Source organism: Pseudopodoces humilis, chromosome 16 (assembly GCF_049639895.1).
Source record: "Pseudopodoces humilis isolate 2021_Gansu_Grassland_sample_001 chromosome 16, ASM4963989v1, whole genome shotgun sequence".
In the NCBI taxonomy this organism is placed as follows: domain Eukaryota; kingdom Metazoa; phylum Chordata; class Aves; order Passeriformes; family Paridae; genus Pseudopodoces; species Pseudopodoces humilis.
In genome coordinates this window covers 19,031,165-19,058,598 of record NC_142215.1, presented here as the reverse complement: position 1 = coordinate 19,058,598, position 27,434 = coordinate 19,031,165, and the positions used below count along the sequence as shown (strand labels likewise).

The 27,434-nt window shown below is 43.0% G+C and overlaps 1 protein-coding gene across 7 annotated transcripts in view; it reads left to right on the top strand.

Annotated features, from left to right (window-relative positions):
- Positions 1-1,265: 1,265 nt before the first annotated feature.
- Positions 1,266-27,434, top strand: part of NEO1 (neogenin 1) — a 158,727-nt gene continuing 132,558 nt past the window's right edge. For all 7 annotated transcript variants that reach the window (XM_088063004.1, XM_088063005.1, XM_088063003.1 and 4 more), the window contains exon 1: positions 1,266-1,611. In XM_088063004.1, coding sequence (XP_087919130.1) covers positions 1,497-1,611 — 115 coding nt within the window. In that variant the 5' untranslated portion in view covers positions 1,266-1,496. The remainder of the gene's footprint in view (positions 1,612-27,434) is intronic.

Below are 27,434 nucleotides of genomic sequence, written 5' to 3'. Positions count from 1 at the left end.
CTGTGCGCATCCCTGCATCCCTGTATGGCAAAATCCACACCTGCGTGTGGGGCACTGAGCACTGTGCCAGTGTCTGCCTCGCAGAAAACCCTCTCCATAAACAAATCTGCAAATCCCGCTGGATCAAGAAGAATTTCACGGGAATATAGAGCTGCCTGCAACAAGAGAGACACCCTTGCCACACACACCGAGGTTATCAAGAGAAACTTTCCTTAACGGGAGTCTCACAACCAGCGTAAAAGCTGGGGTTTTTTTTGGAACAAATTATTTAAATTCGTTTTAAAATGTTTTGCAACATGTTTTGCAGGGGATGTACCCTGTTTCACCTGCCTCAGAGGTCTGGTTCTCTCCTGGTAACCTCCAGCCCTGGTCCCATGTAATTTATGTCCAAAAAGAGACGACTCAATTAGTCAATAATAAAATGAGCAAGGACACTATGTGCGTTGTAAAAATATAATTTAGTGGGTAACAAGCTGAGATGGAAAAAATATCAGGGTACGCTCCATATGATTAATGAAGGAGGAATGTATATTTACAGCTTTTATTGTGTCCTTTGTAAGGAGACTGGATCCGGCAGTAGGGCTGGAGCGGGCTGGTAACGCTGCGGCATTCCAGTGATTTGGATTTGAATGGCAAATGCTGTATAAAACTAATTACCCCCAGGAGGATGAAAATACACTGCATTTGCCTTTTCGGAGCATGTCTGGCCTTTTCTTCACGTTATTTATCTTTGAGAAGCATGTCTACTGGGAGAGGTGAGATCCCGAACAGAGCAGCAGAGTTACGCCCCAAGAAAACAAGTTTTCGCAAGTTATTTTTCTACATTTAATTCGATTTCGGGTTTCTTGGCGGCTCTGGATTGCTGGTTCCCAGCACCATGGCAGGGCAGGGCTCCCTCTTCCCACACCCTCCGGCTCGCCACATAGCGGGGATACCCGGATTGGTGCCGAACCGTTTGGTTTTCCATGTTTTTACGCGTGGAAAACGCGCAGGTCCCCCACCCATGCCGGGCTGGTCCTGAAGAGGGGGAAACACGGATTTATTGCGTTAAAACCCACGAGCTTTAAACACCGAACGCCTGAGGGGAAGGGGGTGGGGGGGAGCAGCGCGGCTCCCCTCAGGGGAGGGCGGCGGCGGCCCCCCCCCCCCCCCCGCGCGCAGGCGCGGTGGCGCGCGCGGGGGGGCGGGCGCGCGCACACCTGGCGTGGGGGTCGGGGGCGGGAGGGGAGGGGCGCGCGCATGCGCGGGGCGGGGGGGGGCGGGAGCCGGCGCGCGCCCCGCGGGGTCCGTGTGAGGGAGGGACGGAGCGAGCGAGCGGCGGAGCGCGGCCCGCGATGGAGTGAGGGAGGGAGCGCGGCCGCTCCGCCCGCCCGCCGCTCTCCCTCCGCCGCCTCCGCGCTAGCCCGCCCGGTAGGCAAGGAAGGCAGGAGGAGCCCCCCCCGGGGGAGGGGCTGGCGCTGGGTGCAGCCCGGCTGCCGGGCGCGGGGAGTGGAGCGATGGCGGCGCGGAGAGCCCGGCGGCTCCTCGGCTCCCTGTGCATCGCCCTTCTCTTCGCGCAGCCCGCACCGACCGGCGCCGCGGCGCGGAGCGGCTCCCGGAGCCTCCTCACCGGTAAGAGCGCGGCGAGACCCCGGAGGCGGCGGACGCGGAGCTGTGCGGGGGCGCGGAGGGGTCCCGGGGCCGGCGGGGCCCGGGGCGGCCCCGGCAGGGCGAGCGGTGCCGAGGGGCTGAGCCCGCTCCGCTCCCCCCGTGCGGGCACCAGCAGGGGCCACTGCGAGCCTCGGGGAGCGGCGGCGGTGCCTCCCCGCGAGCAAGGGACACCTGGAGCTCCTTCTGTGGGAGATTGAACGCTTCACCCACCTGTGCTCCCGGCTCGCTGGCATCCGGGAGGAGAGCCGGGCACACCTGAGGGGAATCGGGCTTGCAGCTCAGCCCTGAGGGGAGCCGGGCACGGACGGGCTCTGTCCCGGCTCGGGAGGGGTGCTGGAAGCGGCACGGACTCGGTACCGGCAACCTGTGGAGAGAGAGAGGAACTTGCCTGGGAACTGCCGTAGTAGCCCAGAAATGAGCGGTCTGGCAGCGTTTCAGCCGCGGTAGTTCTCACACCTTTTACCATTGTTGTCTTTAATGGTCCATGATTGGATCCTGGTTCTTTATAGGCTACGGAAAACGTAATCTCACCCAGGTGAGGCAGGAGAAGGCTCTCTCAAAAGCCCTTGCATGAGACCATTAATACCACAGAAGCCTCCTTAGCTTTTCAGCGATGTTATCTGTTCGTTACGCCAAATACTGGCTTTAAAAAGTAACTTCTTTATTTCCTTCTTGCCGGCAATAAGCTAGTAGGAAGCTTGAAAGAAAATCTGGTCTTGAATGCTGAGTGCTGGGATTAAAAAAAAAAAAAAACCAACAAAAAAAACCCTGTAGGTTGATTGAATCCTGATATTTTAAGAGAGAGCTCTGTACAAGTGGAATATGGAAAAAGCTGCTGGTCAAATGAGTGTTTTTTAGCAATTTGGGAAAGTGAGAATGGTTAAATTCTGACATTAAATGGCGTAATTGTTCTGTTTCAAATCACACTAGGCAGGATCTTCCAGGGTGGTTCTCATCTTGGACACCACTGATGGAACCATGTTTGCTGACTCCTGTTGACAGGGAATATTTTTATTTATCCTCTTACACAGTACAAGCTTTGCAGAGTCTAGGTCTGAAGCAGATTTTTTTTTTCTTTTGAAAAATACTGCAGTTTGACTAAAAAAATCTGCAGAACATGTGTAACAGATAAGTTACTTTGTGATGTGTAAAATCTTGCCACGTGGTGATTCTTTTCTGATATTCCTGCTCTCCTGACAGCTCAGTGGTCTTATGGTTATATTAGTAGCTCTTTGCTGGTTTAAACTAAACCTTTATTTGAGGAAATCAAATTAGTAGGTGAAATTTTGTCTGTTGGAGCCAAATATGTGAATTAAGTCTGCAGAGGGGTAGTGATGTGCTGAAATGATATGGAATTAAAACCTTTATTGAAGCTGTTTTTTGGAGTAGGAATTTAAGAGTATTATTATGGAAATCTTGTAAGTTCTGATGAACTCCTCTCTCTCTCTCTATTGTGGAAGGTGCCTTTATGTTGTGTCCATGGATGCTGTCCTGTGGGGAGGATGAGGAGCTGGGCTTTCCCTATCTGAGGGTGTTTATACCAGTTACTTAAAGGAGAGGGAGAAAGGCTTTTTTAGTTCTTTGTCTTAATAAAGAGAAGATGCTTCATGTGTAGTGGATTAACTTCATTTTAATTCACATTATTTCCCACCTAATTGCTACTAGTGTTTCTTAAATACAGGATGTAACACATACTTTTATAGGGGCAGGTGCTCATAGGAGAGGGAGTTGTGCAGATGTTCCGTGGTGTGAAAGTTCTCCCCTTGCGGTTCAGATGCGAGATGGGTAGTGCTGTCTTCTGCTCCATGCTCTGGGTGAAGTTTGATCTCTTCAGGATGCTGGGAAGAGCCTCCTTAGGCTGATGCTGAGAGCTGGAGAGGCAGAGGAACACTGAGTTTGTAGGTCCAGATGGAGCTTTAGCTGTGGGTCTCACAGCTCTCCTTGTCAAGGCTGAAGTGCTGCTTGCTATGTCCAGAATAGGGGGTTTTAATGCAAAAAAGACTACCATGCTGGCATTTTGGTGTGGGTAAAAGTGCCGTAAATGAGCAGAAGCTGCAGATTTGGTAGCCCATATTCTTTGTATGGAGTCATGTGTGTTGGAGGGATATTTGATCCTATTTATAAATAGCTCTTCATGGCTCTCTGAAGAAAAGAGTCCAGCTGAATTATTTTAGGAAAAAACTGTATAACTTCATTTATTTGTGTATCTGGAAACATTAGTTTGTTTTCCAGTCTAGTTGGTTGTTCTGCAGATAAGGTGAGATGAGCTGCTGATTTTAGAATTGGGACAACGTATCACTTAGCTGAGGGAAGAAAACCAATCAGGAAGAAGCATCAAATTTGGCTAAATCCTGCCTCCTGTAACTGAGTTGAGATGAGCATAAAAACCTGGATCTATACAGATTTCATTATTAGAAATAAAAATGAAGCTGGTGTTACTTAATTTTTAATAGAAAAGCTGTGATAGCCTGTATACACCATTAAGATTGCAAATGAGATTATTCAGAATCAGGAAATTTGTTCTGTCTCTCCCTGGTATTCTTGAAGTCCTTGGAATCGATACCTATTTTGTTTTTAGAGGACAAACTGCTGGTTTGGGAAGTCCCAGTGGAGCAGAATTAGCAGTTGGTGGGCCTGGAGCTGCAGGAGGAGCCCAGAACTGAAGGGGTCTGTGAGCACAAGTTGGGAATTGCATCCAGGTGCTGCTGCCAGGGATGCTCCTCCTGGGGAGTGATGGGGGGATGTGGAAAGCTAAGGATGGCAGCACAGATCGGCTGGGGACCCTAGAAACAGCAGGTCATCATTTGTTTCTGTTTCGTGTGTGCTGCTTGATTATTTCTAATTATATCCCAAGTTAAAAATAGAGCAGAAATATTCAGGTCTCGGTTACGTCCCACGTCAGTTAAGCACTGGTCTCCCTGCTTGATATTCCTGTTCCATATGGACAGATTGCTTATGGCTTTTGCAGTGCATGTTTATTAGTCATCTAAGAAAATTACTTGACTGGCTTATGAAACTTTCCTAATAAACTAACACTTCACTTTCAAAGTTGTCAGGTGTGTACACACCTGTGTCTAATGTTCATCACAGTGAAAAGCAGCAAACAAAAAGTGTCATAAAAAAAAAAAGCTTGGTTTAGTTACCTTGTGCTAACTTATCAGTGTGAGTAAGGAAGTTACATATGGTAGATATTTCCTTATACAAATAAGAGTATTTGATTGTTCCTGATGATAAAATGCCCTTGTGATTTACACAACGTTAACCTTCAGCCAGAGACTGTCAGAGAAGTCTGAAGACTCTGTAGGCACCTAACTGTAGTTTGTTGCATGGCCAAGAGAAGAAGAGTGATGATAAATGAGTGAGGAATAAAGTGGGAGTTTAGGAAAACTACACAAGAAGCAGTGTAATATTCTTCTGAAGTTTTGGTTTCAAGCTATAAGAACATCTAACTTGGGCAACATCAGCCTGAGCATCACAGGAGGTTTAAAAGCAAATTTTATTATCATCACCAGTTTCGTGGAGATAATTTGGTGTGTAAAAAGTGTGCCAATGTTTGTAGCCAACTTTTCTAAACATGCAATGGCTTTATAGATGCAGAATGTTTGAAGTTTCGCTTTGCTTTGCCTGTGAGGAGGTATAACTGGAGTTGTTGCTAGTAACTAATTAGTGCTGGTTTCCCATGAGGAATCAGCGCTAACGTTGGGATGTCACTCGGTGGAAGGGAAACTCCATTTCTGTTTAGCTGTTTTGTAGGGGCTTCAGTGGCTGCAGGGTCCAGATTGCAGCTTCCATGCTGGATCCAGAAGGGTTATTTTACTTTCCTCCAAGGGTTGTGGACTAGGCGTTTAGCCCCTGGGAGCTCCAAAGTCTCAGTGCAGCTTTTGGGAATGGCTGTGGAGGCACTGGCCGGTGTTTGCTTCTCCAGTGTGCCAGGCTGAGAGGGGACAGCTGCCTCAAACCCCAGGAGTTGCTTGGAGTGTCCTGTTGGAATACAGCTCCAGGCCTCCAATATTGAAACGTAATGCCTGAGGCTATTGATTTTTTTAAAAGGCAGAATAGTTCTTAATAGAGAAAATGCCTCAGCACAGTGGAAACAGTCATATTTTACTGATTGGGTGCTATTGATTTCATCCTCCAGTGAAATTGCCAAGATGAAAGTGGTAATCCTGATTAATTCTGTATAAATAGATAAGCCTGATTTGTATGTGTACAGTTGCAGGGTTTGGTAGGAAAACTGAAAGCCTGCTTTATATGGTCTATTAGGTGCTTTAATTTCCAGGGTCTTTACCATTTAGTATTCATGCAGAGGAGCATCTTAATTTTACAAAATAAGCGGACTAACAATTTATGATAAATCCTTTTTGCATCAGTTAAAATATTTTTTTTCTCATTAAAGCTGCCCTTACCAAAGGCAGTGAAGAAATTGGAATGTTCAGCTGCTGAACTTTCTTGGGATTTCGGGTAATTCCCTGGAGTGTGTAACAACCACAAGCTGTTTGATTTGTGCAAAAAGAGGTTAAATTTTAATGAAAAGTAATAAATTACTCTAAAGGAATTATTTTTATTTTTTTTTACATCAACACTAAACTTAGCACTCCACTTGCTGCTTCTGAATGTTTTGGGATTGGGTGTATTAGTAGGAGAAAAATTACAGTTAAATCCCTAGAGGTGCTGTTCAGACAGGACTGCTCACTTTGGGAGCTCACTGGGGTCCAAATACATAAACTTAGGTATTTTTTTATGGCATCATTGATTCTCCTTGCCAGTCTCTGAACTTTCCTGCTTCAGCTTTGGGTTTGCTGTTGTGATATGACCAGGACTGAGCATAGCATTTTGGGGAAGGAATGTACTAGTCATTCAGTCATGTAACAATGTTTTATTTTCCTATTCCTTTGACATTCTAGTTTTCATAGTTTTCCAGTGAGAAATCTCTTAAGTTGACTTAGAAACAGTGTATTGTACATTAGAGAGAGCTTTTTACTCCTCAAAAAGTGTTGCTCTGCATATGTTAGCTGTGAATTTTCTTCACTGTGGAGCTGTTTGTGCAGCTGGCTTGGTGCTGGTTACCACTGAAGAAATTCAGATGTTCTGCTTAGCCTGAATTTCTTCATTTGCACATTTTAATCTATTAATCTTCTTTTCTTTAGTGCACTGCAGAGGTTTTGGCTCATATGTTGGACTGTTGTTGGTGGTGTGGGTTTTGATGATTCAGTTCTTTTGGGTCTCATCAAAGCATGGCAGCTTGGTGACAATTTTTGGTATCCTCTAGTCATACTATTTTGTCTGGAGATCTTCTAAAAGTGGAAAAGCTGTTTTGTGATTAAATTACCCACTAATTCATCTGTCTGCTCAAAGAATTTGTGCACTACTATCTCCTGTAGTTAGATCAGATTTTAATTGTTATATATATATATATATACACATATGGGTGCGAATCTTACCGTGTTTTTATTGTTTTGTTTTGCTATTACCTAAAAACCCCATGCTTTTGTACTTCTGTCTGCTGATCCCTTAAAATTCCACTTTGTCTCTCCTAGTAGTCCCCTATGTACTTGATATCCTTTGGGGTTTCAGTGCTTCATCAGTTCAGCTCTGTTGGACTGTGCCATCTGTTTATATTTTTTTAACTTTCTTTTTGGCTTAGAAGTTTGGGTAACTTATGAGAGGTTTTAATTCTAGCTCATGTATATGGAGTCCAAATATATTTCACTTTTGTTTTTGTCTGATGTCTGTCTTGAATGTCTTGAAGCTGTCAGATTTTGTGACACTGGGTCAGAGCATGTGTGAGTAGCCAGCACAGTTGTCTGCTGTTATTATTGTGATACTTTGATGAATTTATCTTGTTTGATGTGTTTTTAACTCTGGTGACATGTGGGTTGCTGCTGACCTCGGGGCGAGCAGCACAGAGCACGCTGTGTGTTGGGCATTCAGCAGTGTAGGCTTAGCTGCTGTTTCTTGCTTATTAACATATTTAAGTTAGACTTGATATGATTTTGGAGAGACATTGTGCTTATCTACAGCTTCCATTTATTTCATGTTCTGCATGGAGTTTCCAGCCATTTAATGAGTGCTTTTCTGGGGAAGTTTTACTTTATTTATTGTGTCCTTTATGATGATATTTTGAGCCATAGTAAATCTGTTTGTCTTCTTGTTTATATGGCACTATGAATAGATACAGTATCTTTCTGTATTTTATATTGTCTGGGAAGTAAAAGCTCCAGCTCTGATTGTGTTGGTCCCATTTCTTCCTCTTTCATCTTCCTTTTGGCAGAGCCACCTTTGTGTTACTGCCATCGCTAACAGACTTGAGCACTTGGAGGCAGCTTCCAGGTTTTTTTTTCATCCCCTAGTTCTTAGTGTAATTGTCCCACAGCTTGCTTCCACTTGGGCTGAGATGGAGTCAAGCCCTGTATAAGCTTCATCTTTCTTGGCTTTCCTCTGCAGTTAATGAGCCCGAACATCTCTTTTTAACAGGGCTCTGTGGTTTGTGCTTTGAAACCTTATAATGTAACTGTAGGGAAGAAGGGAGAGCTACAAATAGAGGTGTTTGGATATCCCTTCTAAAAGTAGAACAGGCTGCCAAAAGTCATTTAAGTCGTTAGATCTGTCATGACTTTTAAAATTGAGAACTGGAGTGTAACTTGTCTTCAAAATTTTAAGAACGGTCACATTGATTTTAAAAAAATAATTAAAGAATCACAGAATCATTTAGGTTGGAAAAGCCCTCCAAGATCGAGTCCAGTCATATCCCCAGCAATGCCCGGTCCACCTCTAATCCGTGTCCCCAAGTGCCACACCCACATGTCTTTATAAAACTGAATAATTGCTTGCAATTATGTCTGTTGTAGTGTTGTGCATAGCAGAGAGGAAAGCTGGGTGTTAACAAGAAGATGAAATATTTCCAAAAGTGATTTATAAAGCCAAATGTTCCTGTTTGAAAACAGGCAAGGAAGGAAGTATAAAAAACTGGAAATAAAGGAAAGCTGCATCCAGAAACATTTTTTGCTGTGATAGGACACCTCAGCAGCTAGTAGTACGCTCCAGTGCCATTGGGATTGGAATTTTTAGTGGTGGGCTGTCAGTGCTCACCTTGCAGAAAATCCACGTATTTTGTTATCGATTTGTGAATCTTCCATTAGAAATGTGCTTGGGCAGATAGGAAACACAGCCGAGATGAAGTTGTAGCCAAGTTAATCCTATTTTGGTGTTTAGCTTCAGTGTTTCAAGCTGGTGGTGCCACTGCACTGAGGGGGTACTGTGCCCTTGCATTGGCTTTTCCTGAGTGTTTGTGGGGGATGTAGAGAATTGGATCAGATCCCCGCATCAGTACTCATGCTGGCAGAAGGGAGAGGGTGACATGGGCATAGGGAACGCTGCCACCGGGAGGCCAGACTGCTTTTCTGCTGCGGGTGGGGATTGGTGTAGAATTGGAGTATATAAAAAACACTGTGAGCAAAATAACATTGTGTTATGTCACCATTTTAATCCTTAGTATTATGTATTACAGCATATAGATTCCAGATCTGTAGACTGAAACTTTTTCAGAAAGTGTACTCTATTTATTAGCAAATTCATTGAAAAATGTCTCATAAAATTTCATTTTCAGGTTGGTAATGAATTCTCAGTTCAGCTTTAATTACTGCTTTGGTTTGTAACTTTTTTTCCCACGCTGAAATTTCATTTGTTTGTCTGGTTCTGAAGTGGGAATAAATCTACAGATTTCATCTTAAAATACTTAGCCTTGAGGAAAAAAATGCAAAACTGCCCAACAGGTTGTGGTTTCAGAAAAGGATGGAGGCCTGACAGCTCCAAATACACTCACTTGCAGAAGTCCAGAGGGAGCCTCGATTAATGATGCTTGTCTTGTGTAGTGTATCATTTTTAACAGCTGTACTGTAGCTTTTTGGGGCCTGGACTTTGAGAATCATTCCTGTATCAATAATGAAATCCTGGAAGGACTTCATGGAAACCTGGTTGGAAGTGTAAGAAAAACTTAGATGTCATAGGGTATGACAGTATGGTTGTGAAGGGACATGGGAAACACTCTTGACAGCCAAACGAGCTCCCCCCAGAGTGAGGAGAATGCCAGCCAATTGAATGGCTCAGGATGACATTGCTCAGTTTTTCTCAGGGAAAAATGAATGTTGAAATGAAGTGCTGAGGCTGTGCATGTCCTGGGAGGCTGGCAGGAAGCTGGGGGGTGTACTTCAGGAGGTGGGAAACTGCTCCCTGCCTGCACTGTGGTGTGTTTTGCTGTGTTCTTGGTGGTTCTGCAGAGCAGTTAAGGGACAAAGTGTTTAGAAATGTCTCGGGTACCCCTTTTGAAGGAGATCTTGGTAATGCAGAGGTAGAAATCATGGGGCTGATAGACCCACCTCTGCCAAGCCCTGTAAGGGTGCAGTGCACCATGCCTTGTGTATGGTGAAGGGACAGACAGTCCCAGGGATTCCACCTGAATTCACAGCAGTCTGTTCTTACTCATTTGCAACAGCAAATTTAATACGTTTTATGGGACAATATTTTCATTAGCATTAAGAGCTCTTGGAGAGTACACAACAAATTTTGGGTGGGACAGCCCTCCTTCATCATTTTCCCAAGTTGCTTCCTTTCCTGGAATCTGACAAGGCTTGTCTTCTGTTTGAAGTGTAAAATAGCTTATTTATCCAAATCTTCACATGTTCTTGTTTGCTCATACCTTCTTCAGGTCTTCAGAGACCTTAATTTTAGCTTCTGTAGTTCTTTTGTTGCTATGGATTCTTTTTACTTATCTCCTTATTTGAAGTTATGGTAGGTTTTGAAAAATACCTGGATAGTGTGAGATAAGAGATGGTTGAGATACCTGGAATGATTTGGTAACCAGCTTCTGTTGTGGTTTTATGTAACTTCTTGGAGATGTGGATGAAAGAAAACCCACACAAACCATTGCTGCAGAAAATGGAGTGTCCTGTTGGCACAACTGGAAAACCTTGGCAGTTCCATTAAGTGTAAATTTGTGTTCTTCCCCTTTCCACGTGTTTTCTGGGAGTGCAGATATATAGGATTTCTTCTAGGTGATGTAAATACTGTAGGTCTACTCTAAACTGATGTGCCAGAATCTGCAAGGTAACACCACAGCACGTGAATGGAGGCTTTTGTATTTCACATCTGAGACTTTTGGAGGAGAGAATTGACTTCTGAATGTGGAAAGAGGAGAACCAGGCATCAGATGCACCCAAAGCAGGATCCAACACATTCCACATTCTAGGTAGTGCTAGTTAAAGGCTTTTCCTGGTTCAGCTCAATTGGAATCTTGTGTGCTCAGGTAAACAGCATTAACAGCCCCAAATCTAAAGTGTTTTTTTTCTAAAGTAACATTTTCCAGTTATTTTCTTTGCTGTTGTTGCTAGTTTTTCATTTCACTGAGGAAATCAGTCTAAACGAAAAAAGGCAGCATTCACAGGAGCTGAAAATATATCTGTGCTAGATCTGATCTCTGTGTGCAATTTGGTTTGTGCTGTTTGTTCACTGTGGAACTTCCTGTGGAGGCACTGCTGCTCAGGGCTCTGTAGCAGAGCTTGAGCGTGTGCTTTGGGGTTTCATCTTTGCTTTCACATGCATCCTGGGCAGACTTTATGACTTTAGCATTTTCAAGCATGTCCTTTACTGATTTATTAAAATAAGCACCTGTGGGAAGTAGGTTTTTGCCTTTACTCTGGTCTTGTGTGATGTTAAAGAAACATTTTCTCCAAGTTTAGCCTATTCAAGATATTTCTGCAACCTTTGAAAGGTTATCCAGTGCTTGTTTCTGTTATTACAGATTAGTATATGGAGTGTATCTATTGCTTAAATCTAATTAGGTTCTGTCATGTGAGTAACTTTATAATTTTTAACTTGTGTGCTGAAGGGCTGTTGGTTTTTGTGTGTGAGCACAATGAGTGGAGGTGGTGGTGTTCATTTAAAAAAAATAAAATAACTGGCTATTGCAGGTTGTGCCTCACAGTCACTGGTGGTACTGAGAGCCTTGTGGATTCATTACAAGATGCAAAGCTGGATTCACTGCCCCTCTTGACTGTGATTCCCCTGGGATGTAAAGCTGGATTGAATTAGTGAACTGAATGTCAAATCCCAACACGTTCAGTGAACTACCTATGTTGCTGGCATCTAATTTCATGTAACTTGTGCAGTCTTTCAGTGTAGTAAGTGGATGGTAGGTTGAGTCGATGCTCTATATCAGTAACCCAAAGATTGAAAATTTATTTGGGTGACTCTTGTCATACACTAAAACCTAGAAGTGGTTTTAAGTACCTTTCAGGTACAGCTAGGAGGGGGCCAGTCTGTTCCCTTGTAGCCAGGGAACTGTCCTGTATGTTACTGCTGGTTTTCTTTAAAATTTCTCATGAGGGGTTTCAGAGCAGGACATCTTCTTTCAGGGCTTCCAGAGGTGCTGTGTGGGTAAGGAGCTGTTACCCATCCTCTGCAAAGGAGCAGGAATATTTCTGTTTCCAGGAAGCTGTTACAGCTCTTTAGGCAGAGCTTTGGAATTCTGCTAACAAGAGCACCGTTTGCTTTATCACCTGGAAAATTCCTTTTCAGGCAGTTTTCTAGAGATTGATAGGCAGGTGTTAGATGCTGACCAAACTGGGTATCACTGTAAAAGCAGAGCCACATTTAATTCATTCTTCTGCCTTTAATGATAATAACAGTTACGTTTGTTCAGACTTATAGCAGTTGGAATCAGAAACATCCGTGCTCCTGCTGTAATTGCTTCTATACCCTTCCAAGGCTGTAACACAGCCTTCGGTGGTGGCTGTGCAGATGTAATTTCATTTTGAGGTACCATTTCATAAATGCTTTTAGAATAAAAAAATGTAATACTTGTTTCCAAGCCTTCTGATCTGCATGTGAAGGGAAAGATGGATTGAGGAATGTAACTGGAATGGTCTCTGCGGGTATGTTACTGCTCACTGTGAATGAGACGGGGTAATTAAAGAGTGAGCTTGAATACACCAGTAGGCAAAACCCAACTTTTAACCGCGCCCCCCCCCCAAACCCTTTAGTTTATGTAACTGTAACTGCCCTGCATTTTTGTATACCAATGAGCACACGCATGACTCAAAACCTGATTAAGATGGTGTAAATATTTGTCAAAAATAGCTCATAAACGCTATCTTTGAGCAGGCTTTTGATGCAGGAAAGGAGCAGCTGGACAAATTTGCATTTACAAATCATTTACCTTCAGAGAAAGCTCAAGTTCAGTACCTTATCACAAAGGCATTGCACGTTAATTATTTATCGTGCGCTTTGATGCTGGGGTTCTTGCTTTAATAAACTGTTCTGGGGGAGGTGGCTGCTGCTCCTTTTAGCTCAGCTCCTTCCTCCCCTCCCCTCCGGGTAAACCCTGCAGTGCCTTTCCTCAGAGTTTGCCTTCCAAGTTACTGCTAAGTTGGATTTCACAACTTTTTGTTAAAATTAGAACTGTTTCTGTGATATGTATTTAATTGCTGTGGCTCTGTCATCTCAATGTCTAACTTTGTAATCTCTATAAAGATAGAACTGGACCTGATTTAATTTCTCTCTCATATATGTATTTTTGCACTTTCAAACTTTGCTTTACCGAAAATGATCAATAAAAAATGTCTTGTCATGGAAATCTGATTAAAGCTGTCTGTGCCATCTGTACTTGGCTTAAAGTAAGAAATTTGGTGGTCTCAACGCAGAAAATGTAAAGTGCTCTGGTCAATAGGACAGTCACTTCAAGCTTTTAAATACTTGAGAAACTGCTCGTGACTTGGGAGATAGTTTTGAGTATGACTGTAACACTGTGTTTGGTCTTTCTGAAGTTGCTTCATGATTTTTTGGAGTACAAAAATAAAGATTTTTCTTGGACTGTACTTCTGGAATGTGGACATCTTGTGTCATACACAAGCTAAACTTAAATAGCAATTAGGAAACTAGCTCTTGTAGTTAAAGTCCGTGTTGGAGTTTTAATTAGAAATTCTCTGTATAGGTCTGTTTTCTGGTGGCTTTTGTTTTCAGCCCTGGAAAAGTTCTGTATTTCCATTTGCATCCTTCAGCCCGCAGTGTCTTTGGGAAGGTGTATGAGATGGATAATATACACACAGTCATGGAATTGTTTACATTGGAAAAGTCCTTTGCAATCTGAGTCCAGCGTTCCTCCAGTATTGCTGAGGCCACCACCGGCCCATGTCCCCGAGTGCCACCACATGCACACAGCTTTTAAATCCCTCTGGGGATGGGGCTCCACCACTGCCCTGTGCAGGGCCGGACAGCCCTCAAGTGAAGGAATTTTCCTTAATATCCAACCTAAACCTCCCTGGGGCAACTGGAGCCTGTTTCCTGGTGTTTCTAGGGACACCCACTCTGCCCTCCTGTCAGGAGTTGTAGAGGGCATTAAGGTGCCCTCTGAGCCCCCTTTTCTGCAGGTTTTGTGTCTGCTCTTCATCCACGGGGCTCTGGGAGGATGTTGGAGCTGTAGGGCTCCTGAGAACTGCCGTGGGGAGAGGACAGTACTCTCCCTCCACCCCAGAATTGTCAAGAATCACATGTATGCTCTTTCTAGCTGACAGCAATTAGCTTTTCAAGTAAACATTGAAAGGATTTTTAAAGATGTGAAAAGGAGTATAATTAAGGAGAATGCTACTACCTTAATGTGGCCTGTAAGGCACGCTGGGATTGAATAATTTTGTTTAAATGTATTTGCTTGGCAAAGGAAGTGAATGCAAAATCCAAACCTGAATGCTGTAGTGAGGGCCTCCTTCTTCAGGACCGTTTTCTTTGTTAGCCTGGTGCATGGAGCCTCATTGTAGAAAAAATGTTTTTCCTTTCTTAATGTGTTTTTGGTTGTTTTTTTTTTTTTTGAAAGCACTTGACCACTCTATGAAGTTGAGTAGAAGAATAGAGTAGCTGGCTGTGCCTGTGCCCAGGATGGAAATAGGAAGAGATGCTTTGCTTTCTAATTTTGCTTGTTCTCGTGGTTTTTTTTCCCTTAGTGTAAGTGCCAGAGCAGGAGTCTGCCCTCCTTAATGAACACTTCCAAACGCTGGCTGCATCCCGCAAGAATGTGAAAGTACCAGCGAATTTGTAGAGCTCTTAATTTGTCAGCGGCTCAACCCCCACCGTTAGTGGCTGTAATTGGGGGTCATTCCCGGAATTGTAACCCCTCCCAAAGCCGGCGGTGCCTTTCGTGGGCCGGGGATGTTCGCGAGCCGCTCTCTTCCCTTCAGAGGGCTGCTCTAATCCTGTTGGGGATATTTTCATTGCCTGACAGAGCAGAGGAATGTCTGAGGCCGCCGCAGGGGGCTGGGGACAGCTCTTGGCCATCGAGGGAGCGCCTGCCCTGCCCTGTCCTGCCCTGGGAGGCACGGCCGGAGCCCGGCACATTGTCCTTGCCGGGAGGAGGAGGAGGAATAACAAACCCCGCACACTCGCGGCGCGGGTAGAGATGAGGATGCATTTCTGCTGCTTGATTCGCCTTTCTGTAACGCTGGGCACAAAAGACCACCTTCACCTGCAGGGACTCTTGCCCTGCTATGCCAGCCCTGGTTGGTGGGAGTACCAAACCCACAAGTTTTCAGTCTGGCAAATTCTAGAAACACAGAACTCCAACTAGGGCTTCCAGCGTGGCTGTCAAAGACAAAGCTTTTCCCGATCCGTTGTGGCAGCTTTTCTACGTGGTTATTGTTCTTAATGCACACTTGCACTGGAAACGTTTGCAAGGGAAAAGCTGTTTTGTAGATCTATACAGAGAAATAAATCCTGATTATTACATACTGGGGAGGAAAAACGTCTACTATGAGAGCCAGGTGGGTTTTGGTACCCCAAGGTCAAATGAAGATGTAAATATGTTTATATTACATTTTATTCAACACAATTGATTTCACACACAACTTGCATCAAAAAAGTAATTTTTTATATTTCTGAGGCTAAACAGTTGCAATATTATTCCGAAACATTGCAAAATGCTGGGTTATGCACAAGTTACAAGATGTAGCTGTGTATGTTTGATGTTGTTTATCCAACCCTTATTCAATGTTGTAGCTCTTTGATGCAGCCTTTGCTTGAAGAGTGTTCTGCATCTCGTTGTTAGATGTTAATGATGCCAATATTAAGTCAATTCCTTCTGAGTAGCTAATCAATATACAGAATTATTTTTTTATGTGCCAAAAATTGATTTTAATGCTACTTTTCTGTCTCTAGCTTTCCTGGGTTCTCAGGACATTATTATGAGAAACAGGTACAATAATGTCTTTTACATGGGTATTTGTTTTGTGGCATGGTACAGATCTGACAAAGGAATTAAACCTATTAAATGTATAGTCATTGCAAGGATTTTTCATGTGGGCTAGGCAGTCTAATTTTTAATATATTAAAGAAGGAGGTTTGTGGGAATATGGCAGAGAAAACTGCCTCGTGTCTTGAAAGCTCTACAGAAAGCTCTGTAATTACGTTCACTAACTTAGAAGAAAACAACCTGTGAATTTGACTCCACAGCTTCTGTCAGACACAAAATATCTAAGTCCTTGTTTTGATACATTTGCTGGGCTTTTGTTACCCATGGCATCGAAACATTAGGAGTGCTTCTTCTCAGGTAGAGATAGAGGATACTGTGCATACGCATTTGTGCTGCTAAATTTAGAATAAACCATAAAGTTAGCTCAAAGACGCAGCTCAAACCAGTTTAAAAACAGACTTGTCTGTTGCTGTGGTGAGCTCACCTGGTGAGGTGCAGCCTGGCTTCAGTCGCTGTGCTTGGGGTTGTTATGCTGTTGTTTTGCAGAAAACTGGAAATTAAAATAAGGTGTCAGTCTTTTCATAACCGTTCTCGTATGGAAGGAAATCCACTTGGCTTGTTACTCTGACAAGTGGATGCTATTGTAATGTGTTGGTGCTCTGTTGTTTTGTGCACATTATACTATTCTTATGCATATAGTCTGGTCACATAATAGTTTATTCATCACTAAAATTGTTCTGGAAAGTGCGGAGCTACCAGCAATTGTCACTTCTCTGAGTCTTTCTGAATGGCTTGAAATCACTCTGAACTCTTGAACTGTCTTTTCTTGTTCCACGGAATATTAACTTTATCACTTGAGAAATGAGCACAGTTTGTGTGCAGAGAATACACAATATTTCATCCTTTCAATTCCCGTATTTTACTGTGCAAGGAAATCAAAATACAAAATTCCAAAAGCTGAGTATTCCCACGTGAGCGCGGGGTGTAAGGTGACCTCCTTGGCTCTGCTCCCAGTCCAGGAATGTATCGTTTCTTTGAGTTAGACTTTGAAACAGGTATTACTTTACAATTTAATTGGCTGCATACATCTCGAAAAGGATATAAACCAGTGGGTTTTTCCACTATGGAGACATAAAGGCTTGTTTCACAGGAGAGGAGGCATAAACAAGCTGGTACAAGGAGCCCTGTATGAACTGAGCTACACTGTATACTTCAGGGGGAAAAAAATAGTCGGATTTTTTTTTTTTTTTTTTTTTTTTGCCTTGTGGGTTTTGGCAGTATAAAACAAAACAGTCAGTGTTCTCTTATAAAACTGAAGAATTCTTTTATATCTTGAAAATATATTTAAAGACCCCCCACTATGTCTTTGTGCATCGCTGCAGATGTTGTTCAGCCTTAATTTTGCTGGAGGTTCTTCCTCAGTGTGGTCACTGCCGTGTTTGGTGTGTGCTGGTGACAATTTCAGAGCTGGGGCAGCAACCAGCTGCTTTGAAACCACTGCCAATTAGAGACAAGAAAAAAGAGAAATTCAGAACATTTTGAGCAGTAAACCCTTTGTTTTGGAGGTTTTTTCCTTTTCTCTTTTTTTAATAACTGAAAGTGATCTAATTAGTGTCTGTAGCCGGATCTGAAAGGCTTTCGTTGACCTATATTCAGACCCCTTTCATCAGCTCCTGTGTGGGGAAGATCTCAGTTATTTAGCACTAAGGAGCCAGACGTTGCAGGGAGGGTGGATAAGCCTCTTAGTTCTTTGAATCTTGTTTTGCTAGTTGTTTGTTCATTCCTGACTTCAATATTTGTGGCTTATCTGCAATTTTAATCTGAATTTACTGTTTTGACCCTTCTTTCTTTGTAATCTGTGGCTTTTAATGTCTAAAAGGTCCTAAATATTTGATCAAAATAAGACCTAATTCCCCTTCTGAAGGAATAAATCACTTTAAAAGTGGCAGAAAGAGAAACCATTTGCAGGGAAAATGTAGTTTGAGGGGAAAGATAGAGCGTGCAGGCAGACCCAATCAATTACTGAAGCTTGGCACTAATGTTCCCCCTGCTCCCCACTCAGTAACTTGCAGGCTTCTGGTGCAACTTTGGGAGTTTCCATTAATCTGTTTAACGTTGAGGCTCTGGGCACAGAGCTTGGGCCTGGCTTTTTCTGTACAGCTCATTTTGTCCTGCCTGCCTCCATCCTGGGTGCTCCAGTTTGTGCTCCAGGTGCACTCGGTGTGCTTGTTCCTGTGGCTGCTGCACTGAGGTTTGTTCTGGGATTGTTTGGGGTGGAGAACAGGGATCTATCTCAGTTAGTGCCTCTGTGGTTCAGAATTTCAAGCAGGATGCCAAGATGACTGTGTCCTTCCTAATGCTGATTTAGCAGAGTCTTCCTGCTCTCCATATTTCACCAGAGAGAGTTTGTTAAAGCTGATGGTGAAACCACCACATCTGAGTTATTCACACATGGGACTAGAGGATAATCTTTTTCCTCTGAACTCCTGAGGGTTGCACCACTTGACATCTTCAAAGCTCCTTAACAAAAGTGATAAGCAGCCTTCATCCTGGGGCTGAGTTAACCAAACTGATAAATGCCCAAAGGAGACAACGACGGCAGGTTCGGGTAACATCCGTGGCAAAATAGCTCCTGGCTATTTGCTGGAAGAAAGACTTCTAGTCATGAGGTTTTTCACTTGTGGATTTGGTTGCCAAGAGCGAGTTGGAAGAAAATTATTAGAAATTATCACTGTTCTCCCATTTTACAAAATATAATTTTCAAGCAATTCCTGACGCATTAGCTCCTGGAAATTTTGTTTAATCTTATCTGGATATTTACTGGCCAAGTAGTTAAAATATTATTTAAACACAGGCTATCATTTATAGCTGATTTTTTTTTTTTTTAATAAAAGCTAAATATTTAAAGTTGAGCCTGCTTTAAAGTCAACATTTATATTAATGCATAACTAAATATTCTGGCAGTACAAGCCTGACATTTAAAAGAAATTCATATGAGTAGGAGGGGGAAGTCGCTGGATAAGCACTGGCAGTTGAGTTTAAGTAGTAGCTGGTTTCTGACAGACATTAGGCTTTATGCTACTGTGAGGAAACTTCAGTGGATACTTCATTCAACCTTAAAATATTCATCAGGAACAGGAAAATCGGGGCAACTTTGTCTTCTGCTCCAGTCTGGGAGTGAAGAGGAGCATGTGGGAAGTGGAGATCACAGCACCTCGCGATCAAAGCTCTGCAGCTCCCAACCAGAGAGGCTTTTGTTCAGCACATCTCACATCTGCACGACACGGCAGAGCTGGGAATCAGGAGCCTTTAATGTGTGCTGTTTAAAAAGATTCAAACAACACCCAACTTCTCCCTGTGTTTACAGCATTCCATTAATTCTCCAGAAAAGCAGCTTGACACTGGTATTAAGTAATTTTATATCATAAATATTTCTTTTGAATGTAATAACATGAGAAAAGTGGTACAGATGGGTTTTAAGCAGTGATATACATAAAATATATTTCTTGCTTCAAAGATTAAGGTTTGGTGTTGTGATTATGGGTTATCATCTTGAAAATCATCAGCCTGGCTTTGTGGGGGAGGGGCTTTGTAATAATAGAGTGATGATTTTTAGAACAATCAGAAGATGGGATGACCCAATAAAATTGTTTTCTTGTTTTTTCAGAGTAACAGGATTAACAGATCGATCCAAAGAGATCAATTCTTTAGTCTGACTAAGCACTGAAAGGCCACCACCTGTGAAATCTTCACTTTGAAATCCTGGTGATCTAATTGTTTTACTTTCAGGTGTAGTGGAAAAGAAGTCTGGTGGAATTGTAGGAAGTAACCGATCCATTACGTGATAAGATCAGTTGCAGGTAAAATTGTGTTATGTACAAACAAAACAAAAAAGGTCTGTTACACGTGCAGACACATGGCTGTTTTGGACCTGAAGATGAGGGAAAAACAGGAGTTTGGAGCATGAAGTATTGAGTTAAACATGCTGTGAAGGAAATCCTTCTTCCCAAAATAACTGTGCTGATTTACTCCATATTACCTTTCTCCTTTCAGACTTGTTCCCCAGCCTGCTTTTGCATTTGTGATTGGGTGCCCTGCTGCTTAGAGACAAGTCAAAAAAAGCCTGAGACATTGGGCATTACCTGACCAGTTCTTTCCTTTTCTCCTCCTTGGAGTGAGAGGTTTGGCTAAAAGAAAAACCCATTGTTAGGGAGCCAAGAATGGGTCTGTGTGTGTCGTAGGAATGTGCTTCTGGTATTCTTGGATAACTTGCCTCTCCACAAGAATTGTTAGTGTTGGAGCTGCAAAGACTGAATCAGCTTCCTGAGGGGAAGCAATTGTAAAATATCCAGGAAGTTGTTGGGAAATGCGACTTCTGCTCCTGCCTGCTTGCTCTGGAGTGCTCAGCTCTCAATAGCAGCAGCCTGCGTGCCACACAGCTCAGGAAAATAGAGCTGTTTGCAGTGAAAGAAAACTTTCTTGTAGCCTGGGTGTCAGAAATCTGATGACAGCAGGCACTGTTAAGCTCAGGCCCCTCCAAAGGTTTGTAACCATGCCGAGAATGGCTCCTGGCAGATTTTTACAGCATGCAGGACTCTGCACTGTGGAGAGAAAGGAATCTCATTGTCGCTATTTTTCTTGTTGGTCCAATTTTGGTTTTGAACACTAGCTTGTCAACTTCACTGTACTTCTGCCTGGGAAAGAGGCAAGCCAGAAAAAACCAGCCAAGGAAAGTACTGGGAGAGGCGGGTGTGAGAGGGGGCAGAAGTGAATGTTACTGTGTGCGACACCTGCTTTGACAGAGTCCCCCTGGTTTTCCTTACCTGAGCTTTGCCTCATCTGGAAGCAGCCTTACAGTGGGGGCCTATATTGTGCTTTCTACACTAACACTTTTTATCAGTGGCAGGGTGACATAAAGTGCTTTTTGTTGGCTTTTCCCCCCTCCCTGCCCTGTCTCACATCCCAGCCAGGCCTGGTTGGGCTGCAGCCGAGTGGGAGTCCCTGTGCTACTGCACTGCTGTCCCTGTGAGCTTTAGCTTCACTACATCACATGGATTTTAAAAGAGAGGAGATTCCTTTCATGTGATTAAACACCTCCCCCCCCTTTTTTTTTTTAAACTGATGTCTGTTAGGATGAAGAATGTCTTAAGTGATGAAATGTGTTCTTTGGCTGCTGTAATGGGCATGAACTCTTTTTTTTGTGTTATTAAAGTAAATCAGATCTGTCAGTATGTAAGTACATAGTCCCAGGTGGAATAAGGATTGGGTAGCAACTGCTGCAAAAGTGTATAATCAGTCTGTCCTCCTGCCTTACGATTGTGTAGACAAAGAATAACTTTTTTTCTATTTCAGTGTGAACATTTTCAAATTTGAGCAAGTTCGAGTTCAGATTTTTCCTAAGTCTTGGTAACATATAAAGTTGTCTGTTGAATTTGAGAAAGTTTACGTGGAGAACTGAAAGGCTTGAGAAGTTCTCAGGGCTGAAAGAAAACCGTTAACATGAGCTTTAAGGTATATTTTGTGGTGATGCTTTCACCATTTGACTGGTAAAAGTCAACTTGTCTGAGCTGTCTGAGGTAATTTCAGACTTGGATTTCCTTCAGGAAATGAGGAATATCAGCACTGACCTCCTCATGCCCTGTCCTGGGCACTGCTGCTGGGGAACTGCAGGACTGTGGGCAAAGTAAGGAAGGAGGGAAGGAATTAATAATTCTACAAGCCACGGAATGAATACTTTTTGAATATTTGTAATTAACATTGAAATATTCTGTGGTTATTTTCATGGTCTAAAAAGTGACTTTGTGGCCATTTTCATCTTGACAGCAGCAAATCCTTCCTTGATTTGACTCAGTTTTTTTTCATTAATGGGACTTCTTTGAAATGATCTTTAATTAGCTCAAGATTTGCAAATAGACTTGGAGTTTCTGCAAGTAGGGACTGTGTGTGCTCATATATATAACATAAATGTACGTAATGATGTACATAATTAACATACACATGTACAAAATGAGCCTTTTTTACTTAAAAGCAGCAGCAATATTGATAACAAATATGGCTGTTGGGTGGACAGATAGATTTTGGACTTGCCATTTCCATCTCTGACATGCAGCCCGTTTTCACTGCTTGGCTAAATTAGTTTGAGCATGGATTTTTGGGGTTCTTTTTTTAGCCTTGGCCTCTCAGTGGGTTTGGACATTTTTAACAGCTTGTAGAATGAGTTAGCAAATCTCAGTGTTGTTCTGTGCAGTCTCACAGTAGCTGTCTTTGCCTGCTGGAACTGGACTAATTGGGGTCTGATTAAACTGATTTACTTCTGAAGAGAACAGAAATCTAAGTACATCACTAATGAACTATAAAAGGTCATTTAATTTGTTTTGTTTCCTTCCTTCTGTGCATTTTTCTGTGTAAACTGGAAACTGCAGGACTTGCAGTGGAGTATTTTTGGGCAGCAGCAAATTTCAGTGATGACCAAACTTTTAAAGCTTTCAGGCACAGTGTAGTGCTTAAGCTTGAATGTGCAGGGTTGATCTCATCCTCCCTGCCCCTCTCACATGTTAGGAAGTGATTTGATAAAAGAAAAGAACTTTGATAGTATTTTATTCTAGAATTAATAATGTAAGAAGTGGTGCTAGAGTTTGATCCAATATTTATATATTTCTGCTATCTAAGAGTTAGAACAGTCTCATGAGAACAGGGTAAAATCCATATTTTTGGATTTTTGGATAAAACTGACAGATTTGTGGAATCCTCAAGAAAAGTTTTGTAAAGAATTCAGTAGTGAGAATTGTGCATATTTCTGTTCTGTCTGGTTCTTTGTTTTTACTGGAAATACTTTTTTCTGCTGCTTCAGACTTTTGTTGTTGTTCCTGCAATAAAATCCTCAGGGAAGGTAACTGAGGTGTTACGGACCAGGTGAAACTTTTGGTTGAGAACTCTTGTACTCACCCAAAGCCACCAGCTCGATCTTTAAATCGTATCACCCATCGATGTCTCTTGCTGCTGCACCTTCTCCTTAAGGGCAGTCAGTGATTTTAGTTTTGTATTGCTGGGCTGTTTGCACCACTGTTGGCTGAAAGTGAGGAAGTTCTAATGTATCTCATGTATGGATTCATCTTTACATGGGTCTGATTTTTGGTCAAGGATTGGTTTCTGTGGGAATCCTCACCCATACCCTGTACTGGTGCCCCTGGGAGAAAGGGACTAACAATGGTAACATGCCAGGTATTTTCCACTCAGTTTTCTTGTTCTTTGCTCATAACATTATTACAAAGTATTGCTCAGAAGATTCTGTGCAGGGCTGGAGCTTCTTGTGGTGATGAATGCCGCTCTGAAAACTGCTGCAAGAGGAGGAGGAGGAGGGTGCTGGGGCAGCAGGAGTCAGCTCTGCTCTTGGGATTTGAGCTCTCCTAAGCCCACTCAAGAGCTGCAAGCACAGAGGTATAGGGGAGTTCTTTCTATGCTTCAATCCAAGGTTTCCTTTGGATTACCCAGGATCTGGGGAGCTGCTGTCTCTTGGAATTGCACTTGTGATGTGCTGAGCCTTAGAGAATCTGCTCTGATACGCGTATCTGTGGATTTGGGATGGAAAAGCAAATCCCACATGCAGAACTCATCAGGAGGCTGAGAGAGCCTGGTGAGTGCTGGTCAGGGAGTTGCTCAGGCCCTGGGGAAGCTGCTGAGTCCTAGCAGATACTGCCTGGGATGTGCCCCATGGAAATGCTGTATTTCCCTGGACTGTCAGGCTCTTGTGTCCTTGGGTGACTTGGAGCCTGGCTGTGTTACAGCCAGCACTGCCAATGCTGGTCCAGAGGAAACGGGCAGCAAACTTTGTCAGGACTATTTTTGGTAATTCTGAAGTAGAGAATGCCTGAGCATAAATAGACTTCCCCATGCCCTAATGAGGGCACTGGGCTTTAATTTGACTAGCATGCTTTCTGGTTATGCTAAATTACTTTTATGTGGCCCTTGTGGTTGTGTATTGAATTTTTTTTTTTTTTTTTTTTTTGCTACAAACTGGCTCCTCTGGCTTGAAGCCTGCGTGGACCAATGCTGGAGCAGAATTTGCTGGTAAAGCCTCAGTAGGTGTAAGCACAAGAAAGAAGACTTTGATTTGTTCAACTGTAAGTCTTGTAAATGTTGACTAAATGTAGTTTGGGGCAGGGGCAAGGCTTTTGAAAGAAAAGGCAAATTTCAGCCTAAAGGGAAATTTTAAATGCAGGCTCTAGTTTTGTTAAGCAGAGTCTCCAACTGTATGTGGGTAGGACTCCCTGCTGTACAGGATTTATTTTATTACCACTGGGCTGAAGTTTGCCATGTTTTGGGTTCCCAACAGTGCCTGTGTTGGGACTGCTGATTATGAAAGTTTTCCATGAGGATGAGGTAAGCTTTACTTGGTTTCCAAAATTTTTACCCAACATACCTTCATATTTCCACTTGTCTCTGTGTAAGAGGTTAGCCTGCTGTTTTCCTCCAAGCTTTGTGCCCCTTGGAAGCCCCTCATGTTTGTAGTAGTTTGTGTTTGAAAGGGGATTCTTTTAGGACCTTTTTTGTCCCATGTCAGAATGGTGCAAGATCTGTTTTCCTCAAAGAACAGCACTTCAGGGACAGTGTCAGGTGGGCAGGGAGCCCTTTTCCCTGGAAAGGTGGTTTTGTAAAACCTCAAGCAACTGCTGTAGCTCCTCTGAGCTGCACCAAAGGCAGATGGATTCAGTTACTTCAAACTGTTTATTTATGGCATAATTCACTGAAGAAATGTCCTGAAGTGATGCATGTTTTCAAAGTCTGCCCTGGGATTGTCCATGAAATGGTGGCTTGCCTTTGGATCACACATAAATTGTGCCTCTCCTTATGTACTATCCTTAATCACCAGGAAGAACATGTATTGTTTGTCTTTGACCATCTTGAACAATTCGCCACCCTCCTGGTGTGTGAGTTCACTTCACCTGGGGTTAATTGAGAAGAATTGCTCCAATCTCTGTTCTTGCAGGTGTGTGATGCACAGAGAGGTCTGAGCTCACACCTTGCTCTGCTGGCTGCTGCGAGGGGGAGGCAAACCTTGGAGTGAGCTGGAGTTGTGGCTGAGTGAAGGGGTGGAAAACACATCTGGAAGGACAGGCAGAGCTATGGGCTCTGTCACTTCACGGCTCTAGGAGCACAATAGAAATGTGTTTATTTCAGTGGGAGCCCAGTGATTAAGTTAATACTTTGTTGCCTGGCCTTGAGTAGCAGAACTCTGGCTTTATCTAAATTTGTCTCACTCTCCATGTGAAGTCTGCTATTATCTAGGAAAATAAAAACAGTCTGAACACCTGCTTTGAAGATTGAAAAAAGAACCTTTATGTATTGCTTTGTAGCAGTTGCATAGCTCGTGGCTGGACTGCAGGATCTCGCATTCCTTGAGGCTGCAGGCATCTTCCCCAAAATCAATAGGTGGACAGTGATGTTAGGCAGTTGGATTTGGTCATGCAAAACTTGAGGGCTTTATCAGCTGAAGAACTTCCTGTCAAAATGGGGTGTCAGATGTGAAAACTCACAAAAAGTACTGCAGATTGAGTGCTTTTCTTGTGTCTCAGGGTGGAAATTTGTATTGTTCCCGTTCTACTGATAACCATTGACCTCGGAAGAAATCGGGTCGTGTCCTTCAGCAACAGTGGCCTCGTTAAGATGCACATTGAACAAAACAGCTGAAATCCAGGATTATCCAGGAGAGGAGGTTGATTTAAGTAAAATGGTCTTACGAAGGAATTAATTTAGGCTCCAGCTGATTGCATGTTTGCATTTTATTTCATTGTTTGATACTTAGAGTTGTTAAAACAATTTTTTAATGATCTGCCAATTTGCAAATGAATTGTTTCACCTTGAAGCCTTCTGCAGATTTAATAACTTCAGTAGCTGTGCAGTGACTGCAATATAAACACACAGAGAGGGGATGGGGTAAGGATCACCACGCTGTCCCTGGCTGTCTCCAAGGAGTGGCAGTTCAGTGTGATGGATATTCTGTAACTGGTCACTGCCTCCCTGGTGGGGATAATCCCTGTGTGAAGGTTGGATGGAGGGGCTGTCACTGCTTCATCCTTCCTTTCTGAGGACTACGGATCACAATGCCTGAGCCCATGGAATTGCAGGGCTGCTGCCTTTGTTCAGTGCTTCCCATTGGGTGCATAAGGGCTCTGAAATCCCCAGGTCTTGAAAAGAATTTGTGATTAAGACCTCAGATAAGTTAGAGGCCAGTTAAAAAAGATATTTGCTACTATTTCAATTTATTGAGTTATTACAATAAAAATGCTTATTTTAGGAGGCATTTCTTCAAAGGAAAGGAGGAAAAACCCAATCCTGACATTCAGAACTCTTACATTAAGGTCATAAATAATCTCGTCCTTTTTAAAGTCCTGCGTGTGCACATTCAGCAGGGGTAAAAGCTGGTGTCACAGCAGAAGGGATTTTGGTTAATCTAGCTTTTTGCTGCTCTTTTGCTCTACAGAGCTGTATTAATTATTGACAAGACTGGCCTAATCCAAAGTCACTGCAGGCTGAAGCATTAATTTACCCTGTAGCCTGCTGTGAGTAGGGAAAAAATGAAAATGGAGTCTTTCTTTATGTGAGTACCATATTGTTGAAGCCAGAAGCATGGCTTAATGTAGTGTTGGGTGTAAGTCTGGGGCAGGCTCAGCTGGGCTGGAGTGGCGTGTGCATAGCCAAGCTCAGCTTCTCTGACAGAGAGCAAATTCATGTTCGCTGCAGAGCCATCCAGGGCAGCCACTGCTGCTGTGCTTAGAGGGGTGGTGAAGTTCAGAGAATCTTCTGCGGAAATGGGCTTAAATGTTGGTTATTGGTATTTGTTGTAGTAGCACCCAAGCTTTGAGCCATCAGCAAAGTTAAGGTAATATGATGTTTTGAGTCTTTGCATTCCAGAAAAATGGTTAATTATTATTATATTTGGAAGGTTGCATTGCCTTGGGTTTTTCCTGTTGAGCTGTGCTACGTTTCAGAGTCCCAGAGGCTTTAAAACACTTAATTTGCATCACTGAATCGGTTATCCTCTCGCTGACTTTTTAATTTGCTTCCTCTCCCCATCTTGTAGATTTGCTGCTAATCTGCCCTTCATTTTGAATAAACACTCACCCCCAGTACAGGATACACAATAGGCTGGTCAGTCATTTCAGATACTTCTGTAAGAGCTGCTACAGAGCTGTCACCTGTGGTTTTAGATTAACAGGATATTTCTGTTTATATATGAATTTCAGAGTTCCCTTGTTTCATGTAAGGTATTTCTTAACATCTAACCCACATCTGGAAAGAAAAAGGCTTTTTGTAGAGGCTGTCAAGAAAGCATACTGTAATTATAATACTGTAATACATTATATTCTTTATGAGATCTTACAAAAGGATTTGGGCAAATTAGGGGAAATTGATTTGGTCTTAGTGATATTTACATTATTCAAGTTCTTTGTAAAATTCAGTTTGTATGCCCTTCTTGCCCATGGGTTCTCGATTCGCTGTCTGTAGCCCTGGTTACCTTTTTTGCCCCCCTTGTAACACCTGTTATGCCTGGCAG